Source organism: Scyliorhinus canicula, chromosome 1, assembly GCF_902713615.1.
Source record: "Scyliorhinus canicula chromosome 1, sScyCan1.1, whole genome shotgun sequence".
In the NCBI taxonomy this organism is placed as follows: domain Eukaryota; kingdom Metazoa; phylum Chordata; class Chondrichthyes; order Carcharhiniformes; family Scyliorhinidae; genus Scyliorhinus; species Scyliorhinus canicula.
This window is the reverse complement of record NC_052146.1, coordinates 37,248,615-37,275,653: the sequence shown is the minus strand read 5'-3', so window position 1 is coordinate 37,275,653 and position 27,039 is coordinate 37,248,615. Positions and strand designations below refer to the sequence as shown.

Here is a 27,039-nt window from a genome sequence, read left to right as displayed (position 1 = left end):
GTTGCGCAACCGGCTGGTTTGTGGGATCCATGACCTGAATATTCAGAAGAAGCTCCTGGTTGAAACCACCATATCATTGGAAAAAGCGATTGAGATAGCTCAAGCGACGGAGTGCGTTGGGAAAGGTTCCACTGAGCTGCAAAGCATGGCTCACGGGGAGGTCAGTCAAGTATAGGGCGGTATGGCCGTGAGGTCAGCAACAGGATCAACAGGCAGAGCGGAGAACCAGGCATGGTACTCAGAACAGGACCAGAGTGAAGTCAGAGGTGGCCTGCTATCATTGTGGGAGGACCATCCCCAAGAGACCCAGTATGTTCGGAAGTTCTTGTGTTTCCGAAAAGCGTGCCAATGCTCCGTTTTGCCTGCATACCGGGTGTTTCCCGACAGCATGCGGCTGTCCCACAATGGGAAACCCCAATGCCCAGCAGGCATTACGGAATGTGGTGCTGCGGGCCAGAGAATCCAGCCCCACATGTCTAGCCTGGAGGAAGTATTAAAGAGGATTTTTGGGGGGGGGGGGGGGGGGGGGGCAGCACGGTGGCGCAGTGGATAGCACTGCTGTCTCACGGTCCCAGGTGTGGAGTTTACACATTCTCCCCATGTTTGCGTCGGTCTCGCACCCTCAACCTTAAGATTTGCCTCGAGGACCCTTTCAGAAGTGGGACAGAACCATGGTAAAATGTAGAAGGAGTGCTTAGCACTTATGTATGGTGTGAAGAAATTCCATCAATATGTGTATGGACGTCACCCACCGTAAGTCACTACAAGCCCATACCAGCAACAGCCTCGGTTAGGCTGCACCATTGGGCCTTGCTTCTGGCAGCCTACAATTATGCTTTCCAGCACCGGCCCGGCACGCAGATTGCCAACGCAGATGCATTGAACCAACTCCCCTTGCCGAGGAGCACCCGTCACCACCGGCAACCTAGGATATTGCATTGACTTTGAATTTCCTAGACAATCAGTGTTGGCCAGACACATTCGTAACTGGATCCAGGGAGACCCCAAACTATCAAAAGTAAAGAGAAGGTTAGAGACTGGGTGGCACAATGAGAAATCTGAGCAACAAAGGCCATATTTTGACTTTGTGCGGATCACGTGTGGATGTTGTGCCTCTAGCCAGGAACTGCACAGTGCACACCCAGGCAGACAAAGATGAAAATGCTGAGGATGACGACTTCAATTTTGGAGTCAACAGGTAGTACTCGAGAAACTCTTGTATCTTACCAAGGGGAGCTGAGGACTCCTAAGTCCACTCAGCTGATTGTATCTGCGGAGGCTGGCAATGCCGGCTCTCCTTTCAGTGTGGCGGTGCCTCCTGACGTGTCACCAGCTGCTGAAGCTGAACTCGTGGCAAGACCGGCTCCCCGAGGTAGGGCAGCATTTTGAAAGGGTGCCCCGATCTCTGAGTGAGGTTGAGTGTATCCCACCCCTTCACCTACCGACAGTGTCAGCCCACAAATATATAGGCATTACCCCTCCCTCCCCACCCCCCCCCGAAGGATACATCATTATGGTGTCAATGAGGGGCCCCTCTTTTCAGACCACCCCACTTCCCTTTCAGGACCCCCACCCTTCACCCCCCCAACTGCCAGGGTGCCACCCTGCCCTGTCCCTGCCCACCCAGGGGTGTCCAAAGGCCTGGGAGACCCCCCATGCTGGGGTGGACCAGCATTAAATGGCACCCTGGTAAGGTCACCTAGGTGAGGCTTTTAGACCCCGGGCACTGGGAGAATCCGGCGCATTCATATTTAAATGAGCCTAATGATTGATTTAAATATGCTGATCTTGATTTTTCCCACCCGGGGGGGGGGGGGGGGGGGGGGGGCTCGCTGGGGAGTTGAGGTCCCTGGGTTGTTGGGCACTGGCAGGGTGGCAGGATGGCAGGACATTGTCAGTGTGCCAGGCTGGCAGTGCCAAGGTGCCCAGGTGCCAGGTTGCCCATGCTATGTGTCGGGCCCAGAGGGGTGCCTTGCCCATAACAGGAGTGAGAGGGTGCTTGAGCACCCCGGAAGTGGCAAGTCGGATGAGGAGGGGGGGGGGGGGGGGGGGGGGGGTCGGGAGGCTGCGGTGTGGGTGCTGCGGAAGGTCAAAAGATCAGGGCTGCCTTTAAAAATTGCGTCCCGATCCGCGTGTAGTTTTCCTATTGATATAAGTGGAGCCTCAGCGGTCTGTTCCTCGCCACGGTTAAAAAAACAGGCACAGTGCCGTTGAATGGCGGGGTCTTTCTCAGTACAGCAGGTGCCGAGAAACACCTGGCTATTCACATGTGCCATTCAGCGGACTTTAACTGTCGTCTGCTGAACCTCGCCCTGAAGCTAGGAGGAAAGGTCGAGGGAGATGGGCTTATCATCGGAGCCTTCAGTGTAACTTGCCAGAAATTTTCAGTTAAGAAAGGAGTTGATAAAATTCAGAGTTAAATTAGTTACACAGACAGGTGTTTTGAAAAATAGAAACTCTCATTTGAAAATATGGAAATTCAGTTGGTTCCCTACGCACACAAAGGTATTTCAGAACCAGTCCAGAGAAGAGCCAATGAACCAGACGGTGTAATGGGTTCGGGAGATATGTTTCTGAAGAAAATAATGACAGATGGATAAAGCGAAAAATCAGACAGGTCAGATTGAAATCAATCAAGAAGAATTGTGCGCTGGTTGAGACAAATGACCGTTTCCAATACCTAAATCTTTCTACCTCCAACCTCCATCTCGTACAGCTCAAAATACTGCTATCATAAATTGCCAGGGAATATGAGTATAGGAAGTGAGTGTGTGTGCATGGTGCATGCAAAAGAACACACACTCGTACGCATACACACATGGATATAACACGCACACATGTGCACAGGCTTGCACGCGCACACTTATGCACAGACATGCATGTTCACGCATACATACACATACGTGCACATACATGCACATGCATACACAGCGTACACATGCATGTGCACACACACATATGCACACCCATGTGCATACAAGCATGGACACACACATGCATGAACATGCATATATATGTATGCACACATGCATATGCATACACACAGGCCCACACACATGGGAACGCATGCGCACACACATCTGCACACCCACATACTGGGCAGTTCAACCTTGGTCAGGCTCCATTTTGACCTGGGGCCCTTTGTCCCTGCTGTAGGGCCCTGTCTTTGTGGCTTTTTTCTTGGCCCCCTGTTATTTGTTCCAGCTGTGCCGCCCCCCCCCCCCCCCCCCCCCCCCCCCCCCCCTCGGAGCAGAGATTTGAAAAGAGTGGGAACTGAGAGTCAGAGTGGAGATTTAAAAAGAGCCGGAACTGAGACTCAGAGCAGAGATTTAAAAAGATGGAGTTGAAAGTCAGAGCAGAGATTTACAAGGAGTGGGAGCTGAGAGTCAGAGCAGAGATTTATAAAGAGCGGGAGCTGAGAGTCAGAGCGGGAGCTGAGAGTCAGAGCGGGAGCTGAGAGTCAGAGCGGGAGCTGAGAGTCAGAGAGGAGATTTTAAAAGATCGGGACCTGACAGTCAAAGCGGAGATTTACAAGGAGTGGGAGCTGAGAGTCAGAGCGGAGATTTAAAATGAGTGGGAGCTGAGAGTCAGAGCGGAGATTTAAAATGAGTGAGAGCTGAGAGTCAGAGCGGAGATTTAAAAAGAGCGGGAGCTGACAGTCAAAGCGGAGATTTATAAAGAGCGGGAGCTGACAGTCAAACCGGAGATTTATAATGAGTGGGAGCTGAGAGTCAGAGCGGAGATTTAAAAAGAGCGGGAGCTGACAGTCAAAGCGGAGATTTATAAAGAGCGGGAGCTGACAGTCAAACCGGAGATTTATAAAGAGCGGGAGCTGAGAGTCAGAGCAGAGATTTATAAAGAGCGGGAGCTGAGAGTCAGAGAGGAGATTTAAAAAGATCGGGAGCTGACAGTCAAAGCAGAGATTTATAAAGAGTGAGAGATGAGAGTTAGGAAGCTTTTAGCACTGAAATTTGATTTGAGTTGAATGAGAAGCACATTGCTGTGTTTATTCTCCATGGCTACCTTTTTTACACAGGATTCAATTTCAGATATTATTCAAATTTATGCTGCAGCTCCAGATGAGTTTCATGATTTCAACTCCCAATATTTAGTTTCAGTTTTGTGATAATTCAACGAGAGAGATAAAGGCAAATGCTGAAATCTGAAACAAAAACAGAAAACGCTGGACAATCTCAGCAGGTCTGACAGCATCTGTGGAGAGAGCTTTGACAAAGGGTCATCCAGACTCGGAACGTTAGCTCCCTTCTCTATCCAATCTGAGATTGCCCAGTATTTCCAACAAGAAAGACATTTCTTCGTGGAAGAGTCGTGGTCGTGAGAGAGTTTTGATGAGATGAGTGGCCTTTTTCATCCCACACCTTTGTACGTTCTCAGTCATAAGCCATCGGACTGCTATATATTTTGCGGCACAATTCTCCAGTACTTTGGGATAGAGGGCGGGATTCTCCAACCACGCGCCAGGTCGGAGAATCGGCGAGGGGGGCCGCAAATCACGCGATGCCGGTCCGCCGATTCTCCGGCAACTGGAGAATCGTTCTCGTGTGGTCCTACCCAGCGGGACCTCGGTGTTCATGCTGCAGTTGGAGAGGGGAGGGGGGGGGGGGGGGGGGGGGGGGGTGATCTGACTCCGGGGCCTCCACGGTGGCCTGGCCCGCGATCGGGGCCTACCGATCAACGGGCAGGCTTATCCCAGTGGGGGCCTATGTTCGGCCGGCTGTGGCGCCCATGCGCAGATCCGCGCCACCCGTGCTGACCAGTATTGGCAGCTGGAACGGCGTGAGGCTTGCCAGTGCCGTGCCGTGCTGGCCCCCCCGTGAGGCTCAGGAACACTGATCCTCGGGGCCAGAGTACTCCGTCATAAAACGCTCTGGCGTTTATGATGGCATCAACACCTAGCCCAGGACTTCCGGTGGCGACTATGAGGAAGTAGGTCACATATTTGGTGGCTCACGTTTCAGCCAGACCTTGGACCTTTTCCCCCGACTTTTTTGCGCTTTTGAGCGAGGAACTGGAAAGCAATAGTATTCAGGCACTGAACCCCTATAGAGTTGTATGGACTTAAGCCGGGGGGACCGTAAACAGCAGAGGAAGTGGTAAAACAAGGGCACAGTGGAGGCTGTGAGAGAGACCAATATGGCCGGTGTCCAGAGTGTCATAATATCCACTCATGTATATCATGAGATGCAGACAGCCAGTGATTGACACATAGGATAACCAATAAAAACACACAACACCGAACAACCAATCACCAGACAGGACACCACCACTATAAAGCCCACAGGGCATTAAGGCTCCCTCTCTCACAGGACACAGCTAGGGAGATAGTCACAGTGCACAGGCCAATGAACATCATCACCATGTGGTAGAGAGCTAGTCTGGTTAAGCCAGTAGGAGGTTATCAGTTAGGTTAATGAGAGTGTCAACCCACAGCAGATTATGTACAGCAATCAACAGGTTCAATAAAACAGAGTTGGACCATTTCCTGTGTCAGAAGCCTGTTTCTCGTTTTACTGCATCCAGTTGCTGTTGATGTTAGACCAACACAGATCATGGTACCAGAGAGCTATTAACTCTAATGAACCTACCTCGAGTGAATCTGTAACGACCAGCATGCAGCCATCCAGTGGCATGGAAAAGATCCAACCTCGGCGCCAACTGGAAAGTCTTCAAACAGAAGTTCCTCCTGTATATCGAGGCCTCCGGCCTCGAGGCAGCATTGGATGCCTGAAAGATCGCGCTGTTCCTGTCGACTATGGGGGACCACGCCATCCACATCTATAACTCGCTCACGTTTGCCGATGGCGAAGACAAGATGAAGTTCAAGATGGTTCTGCTGAAATTCGACAACCACTGCAACACTGAGGTGAATGAGAGCTTTGAACAGTACATCTTCCAACAGAGGCTTCAGGATAAGGATGAACCTTTTCAATCCTTCTTGACCCATCTCCGCATCCTAGCACAGTCATGTAATTATGACTCGACGGCTGATTCCATGATCCGGGATCAGATCGCTTTTGGGGTCCAGTCCGACTCCCTGCGGGAGCAGCTCCTCAAAATCAAACAATTGAACCTCTCCGTCGCCATCGAAACGTGTGTTGTCCATGAGCATGCCAGGAATCGTTACTCCCGCATCAGGGCGGCAGAAAATGCAAATCTAGTCTCCTACGAGGCAGAAAGGGTGCAGGCCATTGCACAAATGCAAGGCCTGAGCATCGAGGAGAGTGGCCGTTTCACGCGCTTTTCCCGGGTCCCTACGCATGCGTGCCATGACCGGCTGGACGACGAGGCCGAAGACCCCGATGCGCATGTGCGAAAGTCGGCCGACCGCACTGCGCATGCGCGATGGCGCACGGAACGTGTTGACGTCAACGTCATGGCGTATCCAAATTGTGGCTCCGCCCATTTAAAGCGGCAATATCCAGCCAAAGGAAGGCGATGTCTACAGTGTGGAAAGCCTGGGCATTACGCGGCCTCATGCAGGTCCTCTCCACTGACCAACAGCCAGCGATCCCAGCTGCAGCGCAGACGTGTCCACCGCGTACAGCAAGGCATGCGGGATTCGGAACCCGACAGCCCAACGGATCCCGATGACTGCCTCGAGTCTCCATACCGGGTGCACATAATCACCATGCGCGAGCTGGCCTCCACCGTGCCTGCAAACCGCCTTTCAATCCTCACTGTGGATCCTGACGACGAGTGGTGTGCTGTCGTTACGGTTAACCAGTCTCGCATCCGATTTAAATTGGACACTGGCGCATCTGCAAACCTCATATCACAGTCGGACCTCGACAGCATCCGAGACCAACCTAGCATTCTTCCACCAGCCTGCCAGCTCCTTGACTACAATGGCAATGCCATAGCTGCCAGTGAATCGTCTCTCACAAGGCAATCAAAGTGACGTCACGATTCGAGGTCGTCCGGCCTGACAAGGCATCCCTGCTCGGTGCTCGCGCATGCAAACTCCTAAATCTGGTCCAGCACGTCCACACCATGTCCTCGACACTGCCGACTGCCTCGCCCAATGTAAATCTCCAGGCTCAGATAGACGACATTCTCACGCAATACTACAATGTGTTTGATGGAATGGGCACGCTCCCATATCCCAGTCATCCATGCACCGCGCCGGGTGCCGGCTCCTCTCAAGGATCATCGGAAAACGCAGCTACGAGAGCACAAGACCAGGGTATCATCTCAAAGGTCACGGAACCAACAGACTGGGTCAGCTCCATGGTCTGCGTCAAGACGCCCTCTGGTGAACTCCGCATTTGCATTGATCCCAAAGACCTGAATCGCAACATAATGCGCGAGCACTACCCGATCCCAAAGCGTGAAGCGTTAATCTGTGAGATGGCTCATGCCAAATTCTTTACCAAGCTGGACGCCTCCCGTGGGTTCTGGCAGATACAGCTGGACGAGTCCAGTCGGAAGCTGTGCACGTTTAACACTCCGTTCGGCAGGTAATCCTACAACCGCATGTCTTTTGGTATCATATCAGCTTCCGAAGTATTTAATCACATTATGGAGCAAATGATGGAGGGCATCGAGGGGGTGCGAGTCTATGTGGACGACGTGATCATCTGGTCCACGATGCCCGAGGATCACATCGCTCGCCTCAAACAAGTTTTCCAGAGGATACATGAAAACGTCCTCCAGCTCAACAGGGCCAAATGCTCATTTGGTCGATCCGCTATCTAGTTTCTGGGTGACCACATTTCACAGCAGGGTGTGCAACCTGACGCTGACAAGGTGCTGGCAATCAATGCCATGAAGACCCCAGAGGCCAAAAAGGCGGTCCTCAGGATGGTGAATTTTCTCGGGAAATTCATTCCCAACATGGCATCCCACATCACAGCCCTCCGGCATCTCTTAAAAAAGTCGACAGTGTTCCAGTGGCTTCAAGTGGAGTGGCTTGAGCAGAAGACGAAGCTCACCACAGCCCCAGTACTGGCATTCTTTGACCCAACCAAGGACACCAAGATATCCACAGATGCAAGTCAGGACGGCATTGGGGCGGTGCTCCTCCAGCGAGACGACTCCTCATCCTGGGCTTCAGTGGCATATGCCTCCAGGGCCATGAGGCCGACCGAGCAATGATATGCCCAGATCGAAAAGGAGTGCTTGGGTCTCCTGACAGGAATAGTCAAGTTTCATGACTATGTATACAGCCTGCCAAAGTTCACGGTGGAAACAGACCACAGGCCTTTAGTCCACATAATCCAAAAGGATTTAAATGACATGACACCTCGGCTACAGCGAATTCTTCTTCGTCTCCGCCGATATAACTTCAAACTCATCTACACACCGGGTAAGGAGCTGATCGTCGCGGATGCCCTATCCCGATCCATCGCCACGCCATGTGAACAGGGCAACTTCATTCGCCACATTGAAGCACAGGTGCAGCTGTGCGCCAGCAACCTCCCAGCCACTGATGAACGAGTTATACAAATACGCGAAGAAACTGCCAAAGATCCCCTACTACAACGCGTGATGAAGCACCTCGCCCATGGCTGGCAAAAGGGGCAGTACCCCCAGTTCTTCAACGTTAAGGACGAGCTGACGGTTATTGAGGGGGTCCTTCTTAAACTAGATAGAATCGTCATTCCCCAAAGCATGCAAAACATGGTGCTCAGACAGATCCATGAGGGTCACCTGGGGGTCGAGAAATGTCGATGCAGAGCTCGGCAGGCAGTTTACTGGCCTGGCATCAGCCAGGACTTTGCCAACACAGTCCTCAACTACACAACATGCTAGAAGTTTCAACCAGCTCAGCCCAAGGAAATGCTGCAACAGCACGAGATTGTGACCTCTCCGTGGCCCAAGGTGGGGTAGATCTCTTTCACGCCAATGGGCGTGATTATGTGCTCCTGGTTGACTACTTCTCCAGCTACCCGGAAGTGGTGAAACTGTCGGACATCACGTCCAAGTCCGTCATCAAAGCCTGCAAAGAGACTTTTGCAGGCATGGGATACCACTCACGGTAATGAGTGACAACGGTCCATGTTTCTACAGCCAAGAGTAGTACGCCTTTGCACGATCCTACCACTTTAGTCACATCACATCCAGTCCCCATTACCCGCAATCAAACAGGAAGGCTGAGAAAGGGGTCCATATTGTCAAGCGGTTGCTGTGCAAGGCTGCAGACTCAGCCTCGGATTTCAACCTGGCGCTATTGGCATACAGGGCAACACCCCTGTCGACTGGCTTGTCTCTGGCGCAGTTACTCATGAACCGCAACCTGAGGACGACTGTTCCAGCCATCCGTGTTCCAGACCTTGACCACCTCACGGTGCTGCAGAAGGTGCAGCGATCCAGGGACCAGCAGGAGATCACGTATGATGCTTATGCCACGGATCTGCCTGCGCTGGCTCCAGACGATGTCGTTCCGTCCAGCTGTCTGAGGGAGGTTGGTCAGCCCCAGCTGTTGTCGTCAGACTGGCTGCTCCCAGGTCTTTCATTGTCCAAATGGCTGATGGCTCCATTTTCCGGCGCAACAGGAGGATGCTGCGTAAAGTTTCCTGCCCATCACCCGACCGCAGTTTCCCGCATGTCATCATGCCTCCTCCGGACATCTTGCATCACGAGGCCACCCATCTGGTGGCAAGCTCACCTGTCCACAAGGCCACCGAGATGGCAGCCATCCCGTCTGTCTAGGTGCCGCCGTCCCCCCCTCCACCTCTGCGGCGATCGACGAGAATTCGTTGCCCACCACAAAGACTGAATCTATAGACTTAAATCTTGAAAATGTTGTTCAGTTTGCTCTGTATCTGTATGATAGACACCTTCCCATGTCCATATGTTCATTCATTCCCCACTTGTACATAGTTATACATGCATATACAGCCATGTTACAAAATTTATTTTAAAAGGGGGAGATGTCATAATATCCACTCATGTATATCCACTCATGTATATGAGATGTAGACAGGCAGTGACTGACACACAGGATAACCAATGAAAACACACAACACAGAACAACCAATCACCAGACAGGACACCACCACAAGAAAGCCCACAGGGCATTAAGGCTCTCCCTCTCTCACAGGACACAGCCAGGGAGATAGTCACAGTGCACAGGCCAATGAACATCATCACCGTGTGATAGAGAGCTAGTCTGGTCAAGCCAGTAGGAGGTTATCAGTTAAGTTAATAGAATGTCAACCCACAGCAGATTATGTACAGCAATCAACAGGTTCAATAAACAGTGTTGGACCATCTCCTGTGTCGGAAGCCTGTTTCTCGTTTTACTGCATCCAGTTGCAGTCGATGTCAGACCAACACAGATAACACATCACAGAGCAAGGTGCCGGCAGCCCAGCCTACAATGGAGCAGCTGCTACAGGCCATGCAAGAGGGCTTTTTAGCACGATAATTTGGAGCCGCTCCAGAAGTCAATGGACCGATTGGAAAAAGGGTGGATGATCTGGCTGTGAAGCTCCAGAAGCTGGAGAAGACAGTGGAGGAGCAGTCCGACTTTCAAACGGTGGCAGACATGGAGATTTGGAGGCTGGGGGATCAGCAAATGATACTCCTGGAAAGGCTGGAGGACCTGGACAACATAGAACATAGAACAGTACAGCACAGAACAGGCCCTTCGGCCTTCAATGTTGTGCCGAGCCATGATCACCCTACTCAAACCCACGTATCCACACTATACCCGTAACCCAACAACTCCCCCCTTAACCTTACTTTTATTAGGACACTACGGGCAATTTAGCGTGGCCAATCCACCTAACCCGCACATCTTTGGACAACAGATCTCGCCGGCAGAATGTAAGAATTGTTGGCCTCCCAGAGGGGGCTGACGGGCTGGATGCTGCCGCATATGTGGCGGGTATGTTTCAGAAGCTGCCGGGGAACGAGGTGTCACCTCGCCCGCCGGTGGTGGACAGGGCATACAGAGTGCAGGTGAGGCAGCCGTGACGAGGCGGTCCTGCACGAGCAATGGTGGTCCGGTTCCACAGGTACCTGGACAAGGAGCGGGTTCTGCAATGGGCCAAGAGCACACAAAGCTGTACCTGGGACAATAGCACCCTGCGTGTTTACCAAGACCTGAGCACTGAGGTGGCCAGGTGGAGGGAAGGCTACAGGCAGGTGAAGGAGATTTTGTACAAGAACAAGGTGAAATTTGGGCTGCTTTTTCCGGCGCGATTGTGGGTTACGTATGAGAGCCAAGACCACTATTTCGAGGAACCCGAGGAGGCAATGGACTTTGTTAAGAAGCAAGGCCTGGCTCTGAGCTGAGGACTCTTGGAAGAATGGTAGATCTTTTCAGTCTATTTTGTTTCTCTCTCGCTTTGAGAGATGCCTGCATGCTTGGGTCCATTCTTTTTGTTTTTTCGACCTTTTTAGGTTGATGTATCTTGATTGCGATGTGTTTCCCTTTTTCTTTTTTGTAGTTTCCCTGAATGTTTCCTTTTTGGGGTCTCTTGTTTGGTTGGAGGTTTGGTATTGAAAAATAAAACAGGTAATAGTTAAAAAGGTGTGGTTATGCTGGGGGTTTCGGGGGAATGTTTTGCAATCTTTTTCTGTGTGTGGAGGCGAAGGGCTAAGAGTGCCTGGTACTTCTTATCTCTATCTGTTTGATCTAAATTGCACTATTGTAGGGGATGGCTTTGACTTGTATAGAGTGTGTTTAAGCAGGGCTGGTTTGGGGGAAGTAGTTATGGATGGACCAGGGGAGAGGCGCCAGGGAACAATGGGTGAGAAACGCACTGGCACCGCAGTGGGGAGCCACCAGGCTAGTTGGGTGGGCTAGTCAACGGTAGCCAGGTGGGGGGGATTCATACAGTTAGACTGGAGCAGGGGTTAGGTGGTAGGATGGTGGTACTAGAGGGGGGGGGGGGGAGTTAATTTGCTGATGAGGATGGAAACTGGACATGGCAACAGTGAGGAGGTCATGGGTGGAGCCGGCCAGGAGGCGGGCCATAGGAAGCGCGACACATGGCTGGGGGGCTGGCCAAGGAAAGGGGATGGCTGATCGGAAAAGGGGGGGGGGACGAAGTGCACCCCAACCAGGCTGATCACCTGGAATGTTAGAGGGCTAAAGGGGCCAGTGAAGAGGGCGCGTGTGTTTGCGCATTTGCGGGTTCTGAAGGCGGACATAGTCTTGTTGCAGGAGATGCACCTGAAAGTGGCAGACCAGGTTAGGTTGAGGAAGGGCTGGGTTAGTCAGGTCTTTCATTCGGGGCTCGACACTAAGACTAGGGGGGGGCGGGGTTGGGATCCTGATAAAGTCTTGTTATACGCGGATGTCCTGTTGTTATACATAGCGGACCCAATGGCGGGGATGGACGGCATCATGGAAATCCTGAGGGAATTTGGCCCATTTTCAGGATATAAATTGAACATGGCTAAGAGCGAGATGTTCGTAATTCAGGCGAGGGGGCAGGAGAGTAGGCTGAAGGGGTTGCCGTTCAGGCTGGTACGAGAAAGCTTTAGATACTTGGGGATACAGGACTGGGGCAGGTTGCATAAGCTCAACCTGTCCGATTGGTGGAACGAGTGAGGGAGGAGGTTCGGAGTTGGGATTCGCTCCCGTTGTCACTAACGGGGAGGGTGCAGGCTGTCAAGATGACGATTCTCCCGAGATTCTTGTACATATTTCAGTGTCTCCCCATTTTCATCCCGAGGTCCTTCTTTAAGAGGCTGAATAAAATTATCCTGGGATTTGTCTGGCAGGGGAAGTCCCCGCAGGTGAGGAAGGTGATGCACGAAAGGAGCAGAGGTGGGGGGGGGGGGGGTGCTGGCGGCCAACATAGCGATGATAAGGAAATGGATGGTGGGCATGGGATCGGTCTGGGAGCGGATGGGGGCTGCTTCGTGCGGAGGTACCAGTTTGATGGCCCTGGTTATGGCGCCTCTGCTGCTCCTGCCAGCGTGGTACTCCACCAGCCCGATAGTGGTGGCAACTTTGCAGATCTGGGGCCAGTGAGGGAGGCATATAGGGGAAGTGAGAACATCGTGTGGACCTCAATCTGTGGCAATCACCGATTTGCCCTGGGGAACATGGAGGGGAGGTATCGACTGTGGCGGAGGGCAGGGATTGTGAGGGTGGGTGATCTGTTCCTGGAAGGGAGCTTTCCGAGCATGAGGGCGCTGGAGGAGAAGTTCGGGCTGGCGAGAGGGAATGACTTTAGATACTTACAGGTGCGGGGTTTCGTGCGCAGACTGGTGCCGTCCTTCCCACGCCTCCCACTGAAGGGGAGGCAGGACAGGGTAGTTTCTAGGGGAGAGGTAGGTGAGGGTAGAGTCTCAGATATTTACAAAGAACTAATGGGAGCAGAGGATACACAGACCTGAAGCTTAAGTGGGAGGAGGCGCTCGGGGGAGGGGGTGGGGGGGGGGGGGGGGGAGATGGAGGACGGTATTTGGGCAGAAGCTCCGGGCAGAGTGAACACGACCGCAACGTGTGCCAGGCTCAGCCTGATCCAGTTTAAGGTCGTGTACGGGGCCCACATGACGGTGGCCCGGATGAGAAAATGTTTTGGGCTGGAGGACAAGTGTGCCAAATACGCCGGTGGGCCGGCTAATCACATGCACATGTTCTGGTCGTGCCCTAGGCTCAGGGGGTGGTGTAACAAATAGTCCCAGCTAGGAATGCACTGGGAGTGAGATGCTGCATTACGCACTCTATTGTAAATATGTAAATAAATTCATCTTTGTTCACAATATCTTCCTTATGAGTTATTATAAAATGGAACCATAATTTACTACAATGGGACACTGTTCCCTGGCGCACTCCACATGATAATGCCTCAATCAATCAGAGTTGGCTTGCCCTTTTTGAATTTAAACAAAATCTTGAAGGGTAACTGTTCCCTGGTGCATTCACATGGCAACACCTCAACCAATCAAAGTCCACTTGTCAATCAGTTTCCTTTTTCTCATGCTGCAGAAATTGTTGGTCCCTTTGAAATTTAGTATTCTTGCATTTGTCCTGATGAGTGCAAGCCGAAAAGCTTTGACAGCATGTCTCTTTCCTTCAGCAATGAACAAAAAATTCATAAGCAAATTGTGTCCAGTTTTATGGTAAGAATCTTTTCGCCTGTGAAGCTTTTACACCCTGGGCTTTCGTGGTATCCCTATGTATTTGAATTCATTTCAGATAACCCCTCTTTGCTTGTTAATGTGGTCATTCAGTTTTTATAAAACCTCTGACCTTAAAATAGGAATAATGCTTATGCTGAAAAGTCAGGTAAAAGTGGTTGCTGCCACGAAGGAACAGATCACTTTTCAATACCGGCCATGTATAACTTCTGGCATTCTGGACAGCTAGCCTGAATTTAGGCAATGCCTAATTAGGAGAGTAATTTGCCTGTTCCACATCTACTAATTCTTGTGAAGGTAGCAGAAGAATTGAGTCTCTCAATGTAGAAAGAAATATTATGAAACCTGGTGCCCCAGGGGCGGCGGGGGGGGGGGGGGGTTTACAAAATAGAGCGAAGACCGAGATCAGCTAGGATCGTGTTGAATGGCAGAGCAGGCCAAATGGGCCTTGTGGCCTTCTTCTGCTCCCATTTGTTACCTTCTTAAATACAAAAGCACTTTATTGAGAAGACAGCTGGCCAGTCAGCATTTGAAAGAGGAGAGACCTGCAGAAGAAGTTCATCAGACTTCAGTCCCGGTGAAGGATCCCACCCGAAATATTACATTTCAAACACTGGGGGCGCGATTCTCCGCCCCCCACGACGGGTCGGAGAATAGCGGGAGGGCCTTCCCGACATTTTTCCCGCACTCCCGCTATTCTCCCCCCCCCCCCCCCCGCCCAACTCCCGACACGAATCGCTGCCGCCGTTTTTTTACGGCCGGCAACGATTCACAGCTGATAGATGGGCCGAAGTCCCAGCCCTTTATGCTGTTTTTACGAACGGCAAACACACCTGGTCTGGCCGTTCGTAAAAACGGCGGGAACAACTCGCTTTTTATAACCATGGCACCGATTGGCACGGCAGTACCACGGCCGTGCCAAGGGTGCCATGGGCCCGCGATCGGTGGGCACCGATCGCGGGCAGCGGGCCCGATGCCCGCGCACTATTTCTCCTTCCGCCGCCCCGCAGTATCCATTCGCGGGGCGGCTGAGGGGCATCCCGGCCCGCGCATGCGCGGGTTTCGCGCAAATACGCGATGACGTCATCCGCGCATGCGCGGGTTGGAGTCTTCCAATCCGCGCATGCGCGGCTGACGTCATATGACGCGTCAGCCGGCGCTAACTCCGGCAAGCGGGCTTAACGAAATTCGTTAAGCCCGTGATGCCGGAGCTTGCGGCGTCGGGCTGCTAGCCCCGACCGGGGACCAGAATCGGTTCCCGGTCGGGAAGGGGCGCGCTGCCGTAAAACCCGCCCGGGTTTGACGCCAGCCTTACGATTTCTCCCATTTTGGGAGAATCGCGCCCAGGCTGACTGGAAGTGTCGTTTTATATTCTCAACTCAGTTTGTTGGCTATGCACATTTTAACTATGCTCTATAGGCAGTCAATTGGACGGCAAATCTGAGTATACTCAGGATTCTTGATGTTTTCTGGATATTGGTAACTGCGTTTTGAGAAAATTAATCAATTCATTAAATTTATTCATTCTTTTGTAATGTCTGATGGTACCCTCGGAAAAAGAAAACAGTTGGTCGCTGGACTGCAGGTTGCTAAGGAGATCGGTGCTCCAAATGCGGATGTTCGATTTGACTATAATTGCTGCTGTGGCTTCAGCTCTTCAGCATATCAGGAGGGAGAGAAAAAGTGGAAACGTGCCTGGTGTTATTTCTCCAGAGCCACAGTTCAAGCTATCCCACCACTATCCATTATTTGAGCTGTTGCCTTTGTCGTCTGGGTTACGGGAGAATGATTTAAGTGTGCCACATCCGTGGGTTAACACACAACATGCGGAGCTGGTTTCCATGTGGACGGCTGCCAGTTGCTACCGCGATAATCTGCACGTTCAGCACTAGCTGTGAGCCTGCGACGACTGTGGATGTCTGAACTGTGGGTGCCTTGATGTCAGTAATTACCCCTGTCTGTCTCGCAGCATTGCAATGAAGCTGTTCAGATGTGATTGTACGCTGATGGCACATTCTGCAGCGTGTCATGACCCTGAGGGTTCAGCTAGAGTGTGGCTGACACGATCCCAGAAGAAAGCAACCAGTATTCTTATTTCCTCCCCTTACTGTTTTCTTTCCTTCCGGGAAGAGGGCTGAAATTCTCCAGCCGTTGGGATTCTATGTTCCCACTGGGAACGCACCTCCCGCCTGCGGCGTGGGGTGGTTCAATGGGAAATCCCATTGACACGCAATAGGGAGTAGGGAATCCCGCCGCGGCTGGAGGACCGGAGAATCCTGCCCAGGATTTGACCTGACCTAAATGTCAAAGCATTGGATGCTGCTGGCTTCCAATGAGCTGGGAGCCAAAGCGACACGAGTGTCGAGCAAAAGAAAACGACATCTACAAGTTTGACTAGAGATGGGGGCAGAGATTACTCTGGCTCACTTTGCGACAGCCAGGCTGTTCTTTTGTGATACAAATCTTGAACTAATTATTTCTACACCTCATGGTGCAAAACCTTTAAAGACTCCCAATTATCTTAGCCACAACAAAGCACTGCAGCTCAAGCCAACGTGCCATCTCCAACTTGGAATGTCTTGAAATGCCATCAGCAAAGCGCCTCCAAATCAGCGGCTGATTGTCAAACTCCGGGTGGGTTAATTGTAAGCGCTTATTATCTCTAAGACTTTGTGGGCACTGGGCCAACTGCATAGAACCTTTCGGCCTACACGCAGAGGAGGCTTGGTCTGAATGAGGCAAAAAGGTGAGAAGCTTCGATATCACTTGCATCTCATCTGACAATTGGGCAAGCAGCAGTTGAAAACCGGTGAGGTGTCCCTTGGTCGCCCCGTTGACATCAAAGGCCAGCCTGATGCAATTTTCAAGCAGGCCTGCAAATGAGTAAGCATCCTATCCACCCGAAACAGGTTGGAGCCTGTTTAAATATGCAAATCTAGATCTTACGCTGATTGTAGGATGTCAATTGCAGCTTTTTTTACAGAATCATAGAATTTACAGTGTAGAAGGCGGCCATTCGACTCATCGAGTCTGCATCAGCCCTTGGAAAGAGCACTCCATTTAAACCCAGACTTCCAACTTATCCCCGTAACCCAGTAACCCCGCCTAACCTTTTTGGACACTAAGGGCAATTTATCATGGCCAATCCACCTAACCTGCACATCTTTGGACTGTGGGAGGAAACCGGAGCACCCGGAGGAAACCCACGCAAACACGGGGAGAACGTGCAGACTCCACACAGACAGTGACCCAAGCCGGGAATTGAACCTGGGAGCTGTGAAGCAACTGTGCTACCATGCCACCATTGAGTCCCTCGAGCCTGCTCCGCCATTTAATAAGATCATGACTGATCTGAAAGTTCCCGGCTCTGGGTCACTGTCCGTGTGGAGTTTGCACAATCTCCCCGTGTTTGCGTGGGTTTCGCCCCCACAACCCAAAGAGATGCAGGCTAGATGGATTGGTCATGCTAAATTGCCCCTTAATTGGAAAAAATGAATTGGATACTCTAAATTTATTTTTTTTAAATGACTGATCTGATAGTAACCACAAATCTGCACCACACGCACCCACAATAACCTATCACCCCCTTGCTTATTGAGAATCTATCCACCATTGCCTTAAAAACATTGAAAGATTTTGCTTTCTCCACTGGAATAACTTGCATGGGACACATCCAGCTGGGGATGATTGTTTCCTTGTGCTCGATGCTCCCCCACTATGGGCAGCAAAGCATACTAATATTGATATAAAATTTCAGCCAGTGTGGGGTAGACCAGAAAGGAGAGAGGACCCGGTAGGTAATGTTGTTTGCTGAATAAAAAGACTTACGAAACTTGTCGGACTCCCCTTGCTTCTCCAAAACCACCTTTTCAGGAAGAGAGTTCCAAAGACTCACGGCCGTCTGAGAGAAAACAAATTCGCCTGAACTCCATTTAAATCGGCGACCCCTAATTTTTAAACAGTGACCCCTGGTTCTAGATTCTCCCACAAGAAGATTCATCCTCTCCACACCCACCTTGTCAAGACCCCTCAGGATCTTAAACAGTTTCAATCAAGTCATCTCTTATTCTTCTAAACTCAAGTAGATATATGTCTGGTCTGTCCAACCGTTCCTTATAAGACAATCTACCCATTCCAGGTATTAGTCTAGTAAACCTTTTCTGAACTACTTCCTACAAATTTACATCCCCCTTAAATAAGGTGACCAGTATTCCAGATACATACTCATCCAAGGAATAGCAGATATTGAACAGCTTAACCAGAAATCTTAAAAGGTCAACTGGAGACTGAAATGCAGGCCCAAAAGCCATTTTGTTTCATTGGTGGGCCTCCCGAGTGGTCCTCCTGGGCCCTTATTTAAAATTCTCCGGCCTGCTTCAGGCCCATTCGACCCCGTAATGGGGGACAGGTTTTATCCTGCCCTCAAAGAGCCGGTGAGTTGCAGCTTATTAAGGCCGATTGTCAGTGATGTGTAATTGAGACCAAGGCCTCAAAGCAGCCTAGGCCGTGCACTGGCGCCCATGGGGCAGGCACAGCAGTTACCTGCCTACTTTGGGCCTCTTTCTGAGCATGACTTGAGTGTGTTATCCTGTTTCCCCTGAACGATATTTGAATTATTCATAACGTAGTGGGTTCGAATTTTAGTTTCAAGTTTCCGTGTTCGTTTTTGGCATAATAGTTAGTGTTAATACATGAATCTTATTCAAAAGCTTGATGTGTGCTGGGGAAAGTTGAAGAAACAACTGAGATTTTTTTTTGTTAATGCGCGATTTACACATGCTTCAGTCAGGGTGCTCTGACACAATCCTGGCAGGGATTCAGTGATCCGAGTTCAACCCGCCTTCGCTGCCAGTGGGAATCCTGCCCTTGGCACTCGGCCTAACTTCCAGTTACCTTTGGCAAGATAATGCTGAGTAAAGATGAGGAATATAAACATGAGTCAATCTAAGCACTAAGCAAACCTGTATTTCTGCAGAGGTTTTTTTTTGCCTTTGCGGCAGCGCACTCAATGATCCCTCTGCTTGACTGTACACGCAATTTGCTTTTCTGGTTAAGTTTTCCCCCAGCCTGCATGCTGCATTGGAACATCAACATTTCTTTCAGTTTTGCACTTGTGTAACCGTGCTCCCCCTGCTGGTAAATGGGAATAGATTTCCACATCCCAGTCAACAAGTCTGCTCGAAGCAAATATGCATCTTCGTAATGCATAGCGGCTGATCTACTCTGAGTGTCCCAGAAGTTGCAGTGTGTGAAGAGGTGTGAAGATGTTTGTGTGTACAAGTGCGCGTACTTTCACATTTTGGAGGGGTGGTCCCGGGGGAGGGGGGGGGGAATCATTCATAGATTAAAATGAGAGACATAATTCAGTCACTAAATTTTACTCTTGCTGTGTTGTACAGTAAAGAAATAACTTGCATTTATATAACTCCTTCCATGACCTTCGGACGCCGCGACTAGTCTCACAATATTGCAATGCTATCTGGTTGAGACTGCAGGCTCGGTTGGGATATTCGGGCGTGTCCCTGCCTCGAAGCGAGAGGCCCCAGTTTGAATCTCTCCCAGGGCTAGATTGGCCAGGAAGGTGTGTTCATAACATGGCCAAGCAGGTTGACTATCAGCTTGCAAATCCTTCCAACACTCCCTAATGGCAGCAGTAAGGGGAGAGGATCCTGGTCAGCCAGGTGAGGGGAGGAACGTTTGAGCTTCTACCATCGCTAGCCAGAGCAGCTGACTACAACATGCATGTAGAAGTCCATGTTACCGTAGCAACTCCCTGGGTGAACTATAACACACCACAAGCACCATAGTTCGGACATACATAGAAGATAATCTAACTGCTCTGCCCCTTTTAATAATTAGCAGGTGAAAACGATATTCACCCGCACATTTGATCTTTTTAAATTTTCATCAGGCCGCAAACATCCAGGAAATATTAATAGTGAGATTTGGGACCAAGAGCAAAAGCTATTTAAACACCTGGGGAGGGATCCTCCGTTGGTTCACGGCAAAAACAGGAAACGTGATTGGGTAGAGAATAGATTCCGACACCACATTCGTGGCGGCCGCCAATTTGATGCCAAATCGCAATTCTCCATCGCCTCAACAGGGGCGTCAATGCAGTCCAGAATGCACATGCAGTAAACTCTGGTAGCATATCATTAGCGGGCCTAAACCGGTATTCTCTGGGGCCTCCGCAATTCTCCGATGTGTCGAGTTCCCACTTATACTTTTAAGAATCGTGAATCCGACGTCATGGCTGATGAGGGAGGGAGAGAGGAGGTAGGACACAGAGAGGCGTGACCGTGGGCTGCCGGGCCGGACATTGGCTGGGGCGGGGTGGGCCCTGCCAGGGCCGGGGGAGGGGGGTGTAACTGGGGAATGGGGCCAAGTGGCCAGGGTGACCCCCACCATGGGACTGGCAGTGTCCAGTCACGGACTGCCATTGCTGCGGTCTGCAAGGCAGCCATCTTGCTGCGCCCCCCCCCCCCCCCACACCCACACCCAATCCTCTGCCATACACCTTCGTACATGGCCGCCACCACCCGACGGCCCACCCAGGGCAACACCCACTGTAGCTCTACAGGGGTGCTGGGCGGGGGCCACAGAGTGTACCACTGGCAAGGGCAGTGTCAGCCGACGGTACCCCCTGGCATCAAGAACAGGCGCTGGGGCAAGAAGCCTCCACAGTGCTAGGCACTGACAGGGCCTGGGTGCTGGGATGGGTTGGGGAGGGACCTGCAGGGGCAGAACCTGCAGTGACAACCGGGGCCAACATTGGGCACGGTGGACCTGGTTGGGCATGGGGGTACTCACCATGCTAACATGTCGGCCTTTCACCCCAGCAGACAATGTATATGGGAATTCAACCAGCAATGGTGGTCGCCGCAGTCCTGGGGATGCACTGCGGCTGTACGAGCTGGCGCTGCTCGAGGAGGAGGAAGCTGCAGCAGCGGAGTATGCCCCAGAGGAACAGGAGACAGTCGCCGGCTACCCAACAGGCAGAGGTAAAGGAGGTGCCAAGGAGGCACCGCATGAGGATTCGCATGTATCGGCAGTGCCTGTAATTCGAGAACCGGCCGGACCGGGCATGCCGTTGGAGACTCTGGCTGAGCAGGGAGACAGGGAGGATCTGATAGATGGCGGCGGGGCGCGATTCCCGTGTCCCCCCCGGGATTCTCCGACCTGGCACGGGGCCGGAGAATCCTGGCCTACATGTCCAGGAGCCTCAATACGTACATTTGAATGTGGACTGAGCTTACTAGGATGTCCAAACAGTAGGGTTCACTGCCATCGATGGGTGTCCTGGGTCCAGAACGTGATCAATGGGATACATGACCCCCTACGAGCACCGGCTGATGACAGGCCACTCTACCCTAACTGAAGGGGGTCCCACTCGATGAATGTGCAGCTGATATGTGACCATCAGCTGTGTATCATACACATCTGCGCCCGATACCCACGCAGTGTGCACGACTCCTTCATCCTGGAATACTCGACGATTCATGACACATTTGAGATGCCCCCAAATGGGAGGTGGCTCCTGGGCGACAGTGGTTAACCACTGTGGTCGTGGCTGATGACACCCATCCGGAGGTCACAGACGGATGTGGAGACCCGCTACAACGACGCTCATACAGCAACCAGGAGCGAGATTGAGTGGAGCTTTGGCCTCCTGAAGATGTGGTTCAGGTGCCTGGACCGCTCTGGAGGGGCCCTCCAGTATGATACTGAGAGGATTGCCCACATCGTGGCGGCCTGCTGTGTCCTCCACAACATCGCGCGGCAGAGGAGCCATGTGCTGGAGGAAGCGAAGGAACGCCAGGCCTCGCCCGACAAGGAAAATGCGGGTGAGGGGGGAGGATGGGCAGGTCATGGAGCCCAGGCAGGTAAGAGATTCCGCAAGACATGTGTGCCAACGCCAACCCACATGGGACCCTCTGATTGCCTCCAGGTTCACCAGGTCGGTGGGAGGGGGGGAGGGGGGGTGGGGGGCTGCTGGCCAGGGGCATGGAAACTGCACCTACCCACACACCTCCCCCATCCCACTCCCCTCCCCAGCAACCCCCTCGCGTGCAACCGCTTTTGTGTATACGGGGGCGTGGGCCCTGGGTTGGCAGTAACACTGGATCTGGTCCATGGGATGGAAGATGATGACAACCCGCTCTGCAATGAGCTCTGCTGCTCCACATCATGTGACTCCTGCCAGAGGTCGCACTGTCCACCGTCCACCTGGGCCACCCTGCACGTGGCCATTCCATCACACAGTCCCATTGAATGTCTGGGGTGGCGGTGGTGGGGATGGGGTAGGGTGGGGAGCCCAAGCTGCCCACAACATTTGCCAATTCGCCCCCTCGCTGGCCAGCCCAGACCAGCCCACCCCTCACACCCATCAGTTAGATAACCGAGGCAGGTTGTAACAGTGTGAGCAAGTGATTGATGTGACAACGTATATACACATTTGTGTCCTCGCCGTTATAATTAAACTGCGCCCTACACCCGTGCCAACTTAACTGGTGTCTAACTTTCGGCCTTACGGGCTCTAACACTATACCTTGATAATTCCCCAGATAGTACAGCAGTAGTGAAGGCAGCCTGCTGTGGTTCATGCCCTGCGACCTGGGCCCCCATTGGCGGCTGTCTTCTGGGAGACCTGGATGGGCCCGGCTGCTTCTTGCACATCACAGGTGGAGTGGTGCCACTCTGTTCTGCCCACCAGATGCACCAGGGACAGGAGAGGGGGGAGTCTGAGGTTCTGCAGTATTCTCACACCTCCCCTGCGGGAGTCACTGGTGCGGGCCCCATCAATTCCTCCTCCCTCGGGGTGCCCGATTGCCCGGTTGCTTGTGAGGCGGCAAACCTGCGCTAGCACAGAATGTACAGGCCTTGGACATGCTGATCCGTAGCCAAATCTGTTGCCCCCAATGCCTCCACACCGGACGCCGCACGTGCGGTTTTGGTCTCAGTGGTCACTACCTCCAACTGCACCTGCAGGAGCTGGATGCTTGCCGACAACCCCTCGTGTAGCTCCTGGCTCTGTGACTGCATGTACACAATGAGTGGCACTGTCCATTTCAGAAGCCCAAAACTAGTCTGGACAGCAGTTAGTCCCTGGGGTCAGCCTGCACGCCGACCAGCCGCCCCCTTGGGTGTTCCTACCTCCACCTGCTGTACCGGATCAGCTGGGTGCTGCGCACCAGATAGTGTCCCAGGAGTCTTTTCACTAAAGTGCCCAACCGACGTGAGTGTCTCTGGGACCGTGGTTGGGGGGGGGGGGGGGGGGGGGGTGGCTGTTGGAGACAGCTATGATGGGAAGTCAGTGTCATCCTCAGACTCAAACTTCGGGGTGTCCTGCGCCTCAGGTCAAGGGCTGGCATCCAAGCAGCTCTCAGCATCGGTGCTTAGCTCACAGGAGGCTCCGGCTGTGGGACTGGTTGCAAGTGGGGGACACCAGATGGGCCTGCCCCATCTCCAGCAGGTCCTGCAAGACACAAGACAAGATGCATGATTAGACCATGGGCTGGGGAGGCGGGGGAGGGGGCTGCGGGCGGAGTGAGAGCGGTGCAGGGGTGAGGGTGCTGTGGGGGGTGATGGTGATGGAGGGGTGGTTTGGGGGGGGGGGGGTGGTTTGACCCACATGTCATGGGGAACCGCAACTCAGCGGGGTCTCACTTCCTTGCCCGCGGCCAAACTCCACCCCAGCCATCTCCCTTTCCTCCGGGCCGCCGACCATGTCCAGGGCCATCTGCTCTGCCAAGCTAAGGGGCCAGAAGTCACGAGGTCCCCTCCAACCTTCTCCACCTCCCGGTGATTGTGGGCGGCCGTGTCCTGGGGGGGTGGGCAAACAGAAAATTACAGTGTTAGACAGTTTGATGCATGCAGCCCAGGGGATGGGTAGCTGGTGACCTCAGTGGCCATGGTGGCCAGTATGGGTGGTGGCATGTGGTGCAGGGTGGAGGTTCGGCTACCCTCCTGGTTGGGGGCGGGTATGTTTACGGTGTCTTGGGGAGGGGGCATGGTTAGATTGAGGGGCACAGTGCTACCTACTCACCCTGGCCATCCTGAGGAGGTTGGTGCAATTGTTTCCAGCACTTTTGGCCGGTGTGAACGGCGTTGCCCACGGCACTGACCACCTCTGCCACCTGCGCCCAGGCACGGTGAATGGCAGCGACTGGCAGCCTCCTTCCCAGGCCGGGTTACTGGGTCATCCGCCTCTCCTCCACCGCATCCAGGAGGGTCTCCGGCACCCCATTCGCGAAGCATCAGGCCGCATGCCTTGCTGCCATCTTGTTGGCTGGGATGGTGTGTGTGGGCAGTGAAACGTGTATATGTGACTGCAGCTTGTCAGCCTCCTGAGTGTCAATCGCGAACCTGGCGAATCCCGCACGAATTGATTGTGTTCCACATGGCGCGGAGCTAGCCCCTCAACAGTCGCTGAATCGGTCCAGGCGCCGCCTCAGTTTTGCTGCCGTGGAACTCCACGAATTCTCCACCGGCATCAACACTTAGTCTCAGGAACTGAAAATCACGCCCATGGTGTTTCTTTTCGGAGCAAAATACATTAAAGCAGCTTGTACTTTTGAACCTAAATGAGTGAATTTGATAAGAGATGAGTGAGAATTGGAAGGCATGAGTTTCACTTGCTCAGTATATTCCAGTTCTAATGAAAGGTCATTGGCCTCAAACACAAATTGCTTCTCACAGGCACCCCATAACCTGCTGAGTGTTTTCAGTCTTATTCAGATTTCCAGCTTCCACTGCATATTGCTTTTGTTTCAACATGTGAGACTCTGAGCTGCTTTGGTGCTATTCCTTAGGCTGCACCTTCCAAACTGCATGTCTGCGATCACCTAGACAGACAAGAGCAGATGTCGCATGGCATTACCACAGCTGGGACTTCCCCGCCGAGCCACTTACCATCCTGACTTGGAAATATATCATCGTTTCCTCCCTGTCGCTGGGTCAAAATCCAGAAAGCCCTTCCTCCTAACTCAACTGAGGTTGTACCTACACCACATGGACTGCAGCGCTTGAAGAAGACAGCTCACCACCACCTTCTCAAGGGCAATTAGAGATGGGTCATAAATGTTGGCCTAGCCAGGGATAACCACATCCCTTGAATGAATTTTTAAAACTTCCTGCTTCCTTTCCCATCCACCCGATCCCTCACTCCCGTAATGGTTTACACTGTGTGGTGATATGCATGTACACAGCAATGTATATACTGTAGTTGTGTATCAGTGCACATAGTTATTGGTATAGTCTCCGACCAGCAGATGACGCTAGAGATCTATCACGTGAATCAAGACACCGGTCAGTGGGTAGTAAGTCGTACAGGAAGATAGTCGTTCTTAGAGTAGTTCAAGGAGAATTCACTAAATTAATTTAGTAGAAAAAAGCCACTCTGGTGTTTACGCCGGCGTCAACACTTGGCCGGGATTTCGGAGAATCCGATCCATGGACTCACCTGGAACTACCCTTATGTGTGACTGTTCTGGTGTACGACTTTCAACCATCTGACGATAGCCGGATATCACATGACCAATGTTTGGTGCCACCTGCTGGTTGGAGGTCGCATTGCTAAGTGTATACAATATTATTCACAGGCCTATCACCAAACCCATGTTATGGGAATAACAATTCTTGAAATAACAATTCTGATTCGTTGGTGCTTGCTGGACGTATCCACAATATGATAGATGGTAAATAATAGTCTGAGAATGCAAGGCATTCCCATAATGCCAAGGAGCAGCACACTGGAATTATTGCCTCTTGCTTCTTGCGTGAGAAACTCTGAAGAATTGACAGTACATAAAATGTAACACAGATCACGCCATGCAACGTTTCTTTTCCTAGGTACTGAACTTCAGCAACGAGTAGTGTTCCACCCTTCAGTGACCATTAAAGAAGGCTACCTGCACAAACGGAAAGCGGAGGGTGTCAATCTTGTCACTCGTTTCACCTTCAAAAAGCGCTATTTCTGGTTGAGCAGTGAGACATTGTCATATGCCAAGACTCCGGATTGGCAGGTAAGAGAAATTAGCTTCAGTAATAACACGGAAATCTGAGTCATAGATTTGGAGATTAATTTACCTTCCGCTATCTTCCTCTGAAAGGTAGTATATAGCCCGATACACCGATGCAAACCGGATTTCTTTTGGAATTGAGATTCTTGACTACCCTTTTGGTTTTGAAACGGGCTGGTTATTTCAATCTAAATTGGTTTAAATTGGACCAAATTCCTATATTCCCAAAATTAAATCAGTTCAATTTAGACGTGCTTGTGGTGATATGCATCACTGTAAATACACAGGGGTTAATGTAAATACACTACGACTAAGTAAACACTAGAGGGAGCACCAGAGACATCATGACATGCAGACATACAGCTAATGAACACATAGAATATGACACGACCAATGGGCAGTCAAGGCACCCAGAGGTGACACCACCACAAGGGGGCATTACACAATCCATATATAAGGACTGGGCACACATGCTTTGTCTCTTTCCACAGGCAACATTTAGAGAGTAGGACAGGGACCGATCAGAAGCATCACACTCACCACGTGGTTTAGAGCAGACTGGTTAGTTAGACTGAGTTACTATAGCAAGGTAAGCAGGAGAGTCGAACACATAGAGAACTGTGCTAATGGTTCAGTAAATCACATTGAACTTATTTCAAAGTCTGGAGTATATTTTAGTCAAAGCTGCATCGAGTTGCAGCCGGTGTTATCCCAGAGTGCATAACATAACATGGTACCAGTAGTGTCTGTTGAATCTATATAGTTCAACTCAGCAAGATCCGTGACTACCAGCAACAGCACCCAGCAGGATGATCGAGATTCTGGTTCCTCAGCAGCTCAGGTACCACGGCAATCTCAGTGCCAACTGGTGTGCATTCATGCAGAGATTTGAGATTTATATTGTAGCATCCAACCTAGATGGTGTGGCCGATGCTGAGAAGATAGTTCT

At 51.8% G+C, this 27,039-nt stretch overlaps 1 protein-coding gene across 1 annotated transcript in view; it reads left to right on the top strand.

Annotated features, from left to right (window-relative positions):
• LOC119978355 (rasGAP-activating-like protein 1) overlaps positions 1-27,039 on the top strand; it is a 398,828-nt gene that overhangs the window by 323,415 nt on the left and 48,374 nt on the right. Inside the window, exon 18 of the mRNA XM_038819933.1 lies at positions 25,921-26,093. Coding sequence (XP_038675861.1) covers positions 25,921-26,093 — 173 coding nt within the window. The remainder of the gene's footprint in view (positions 1-25,920; positions 26,094-27,039) is intronic.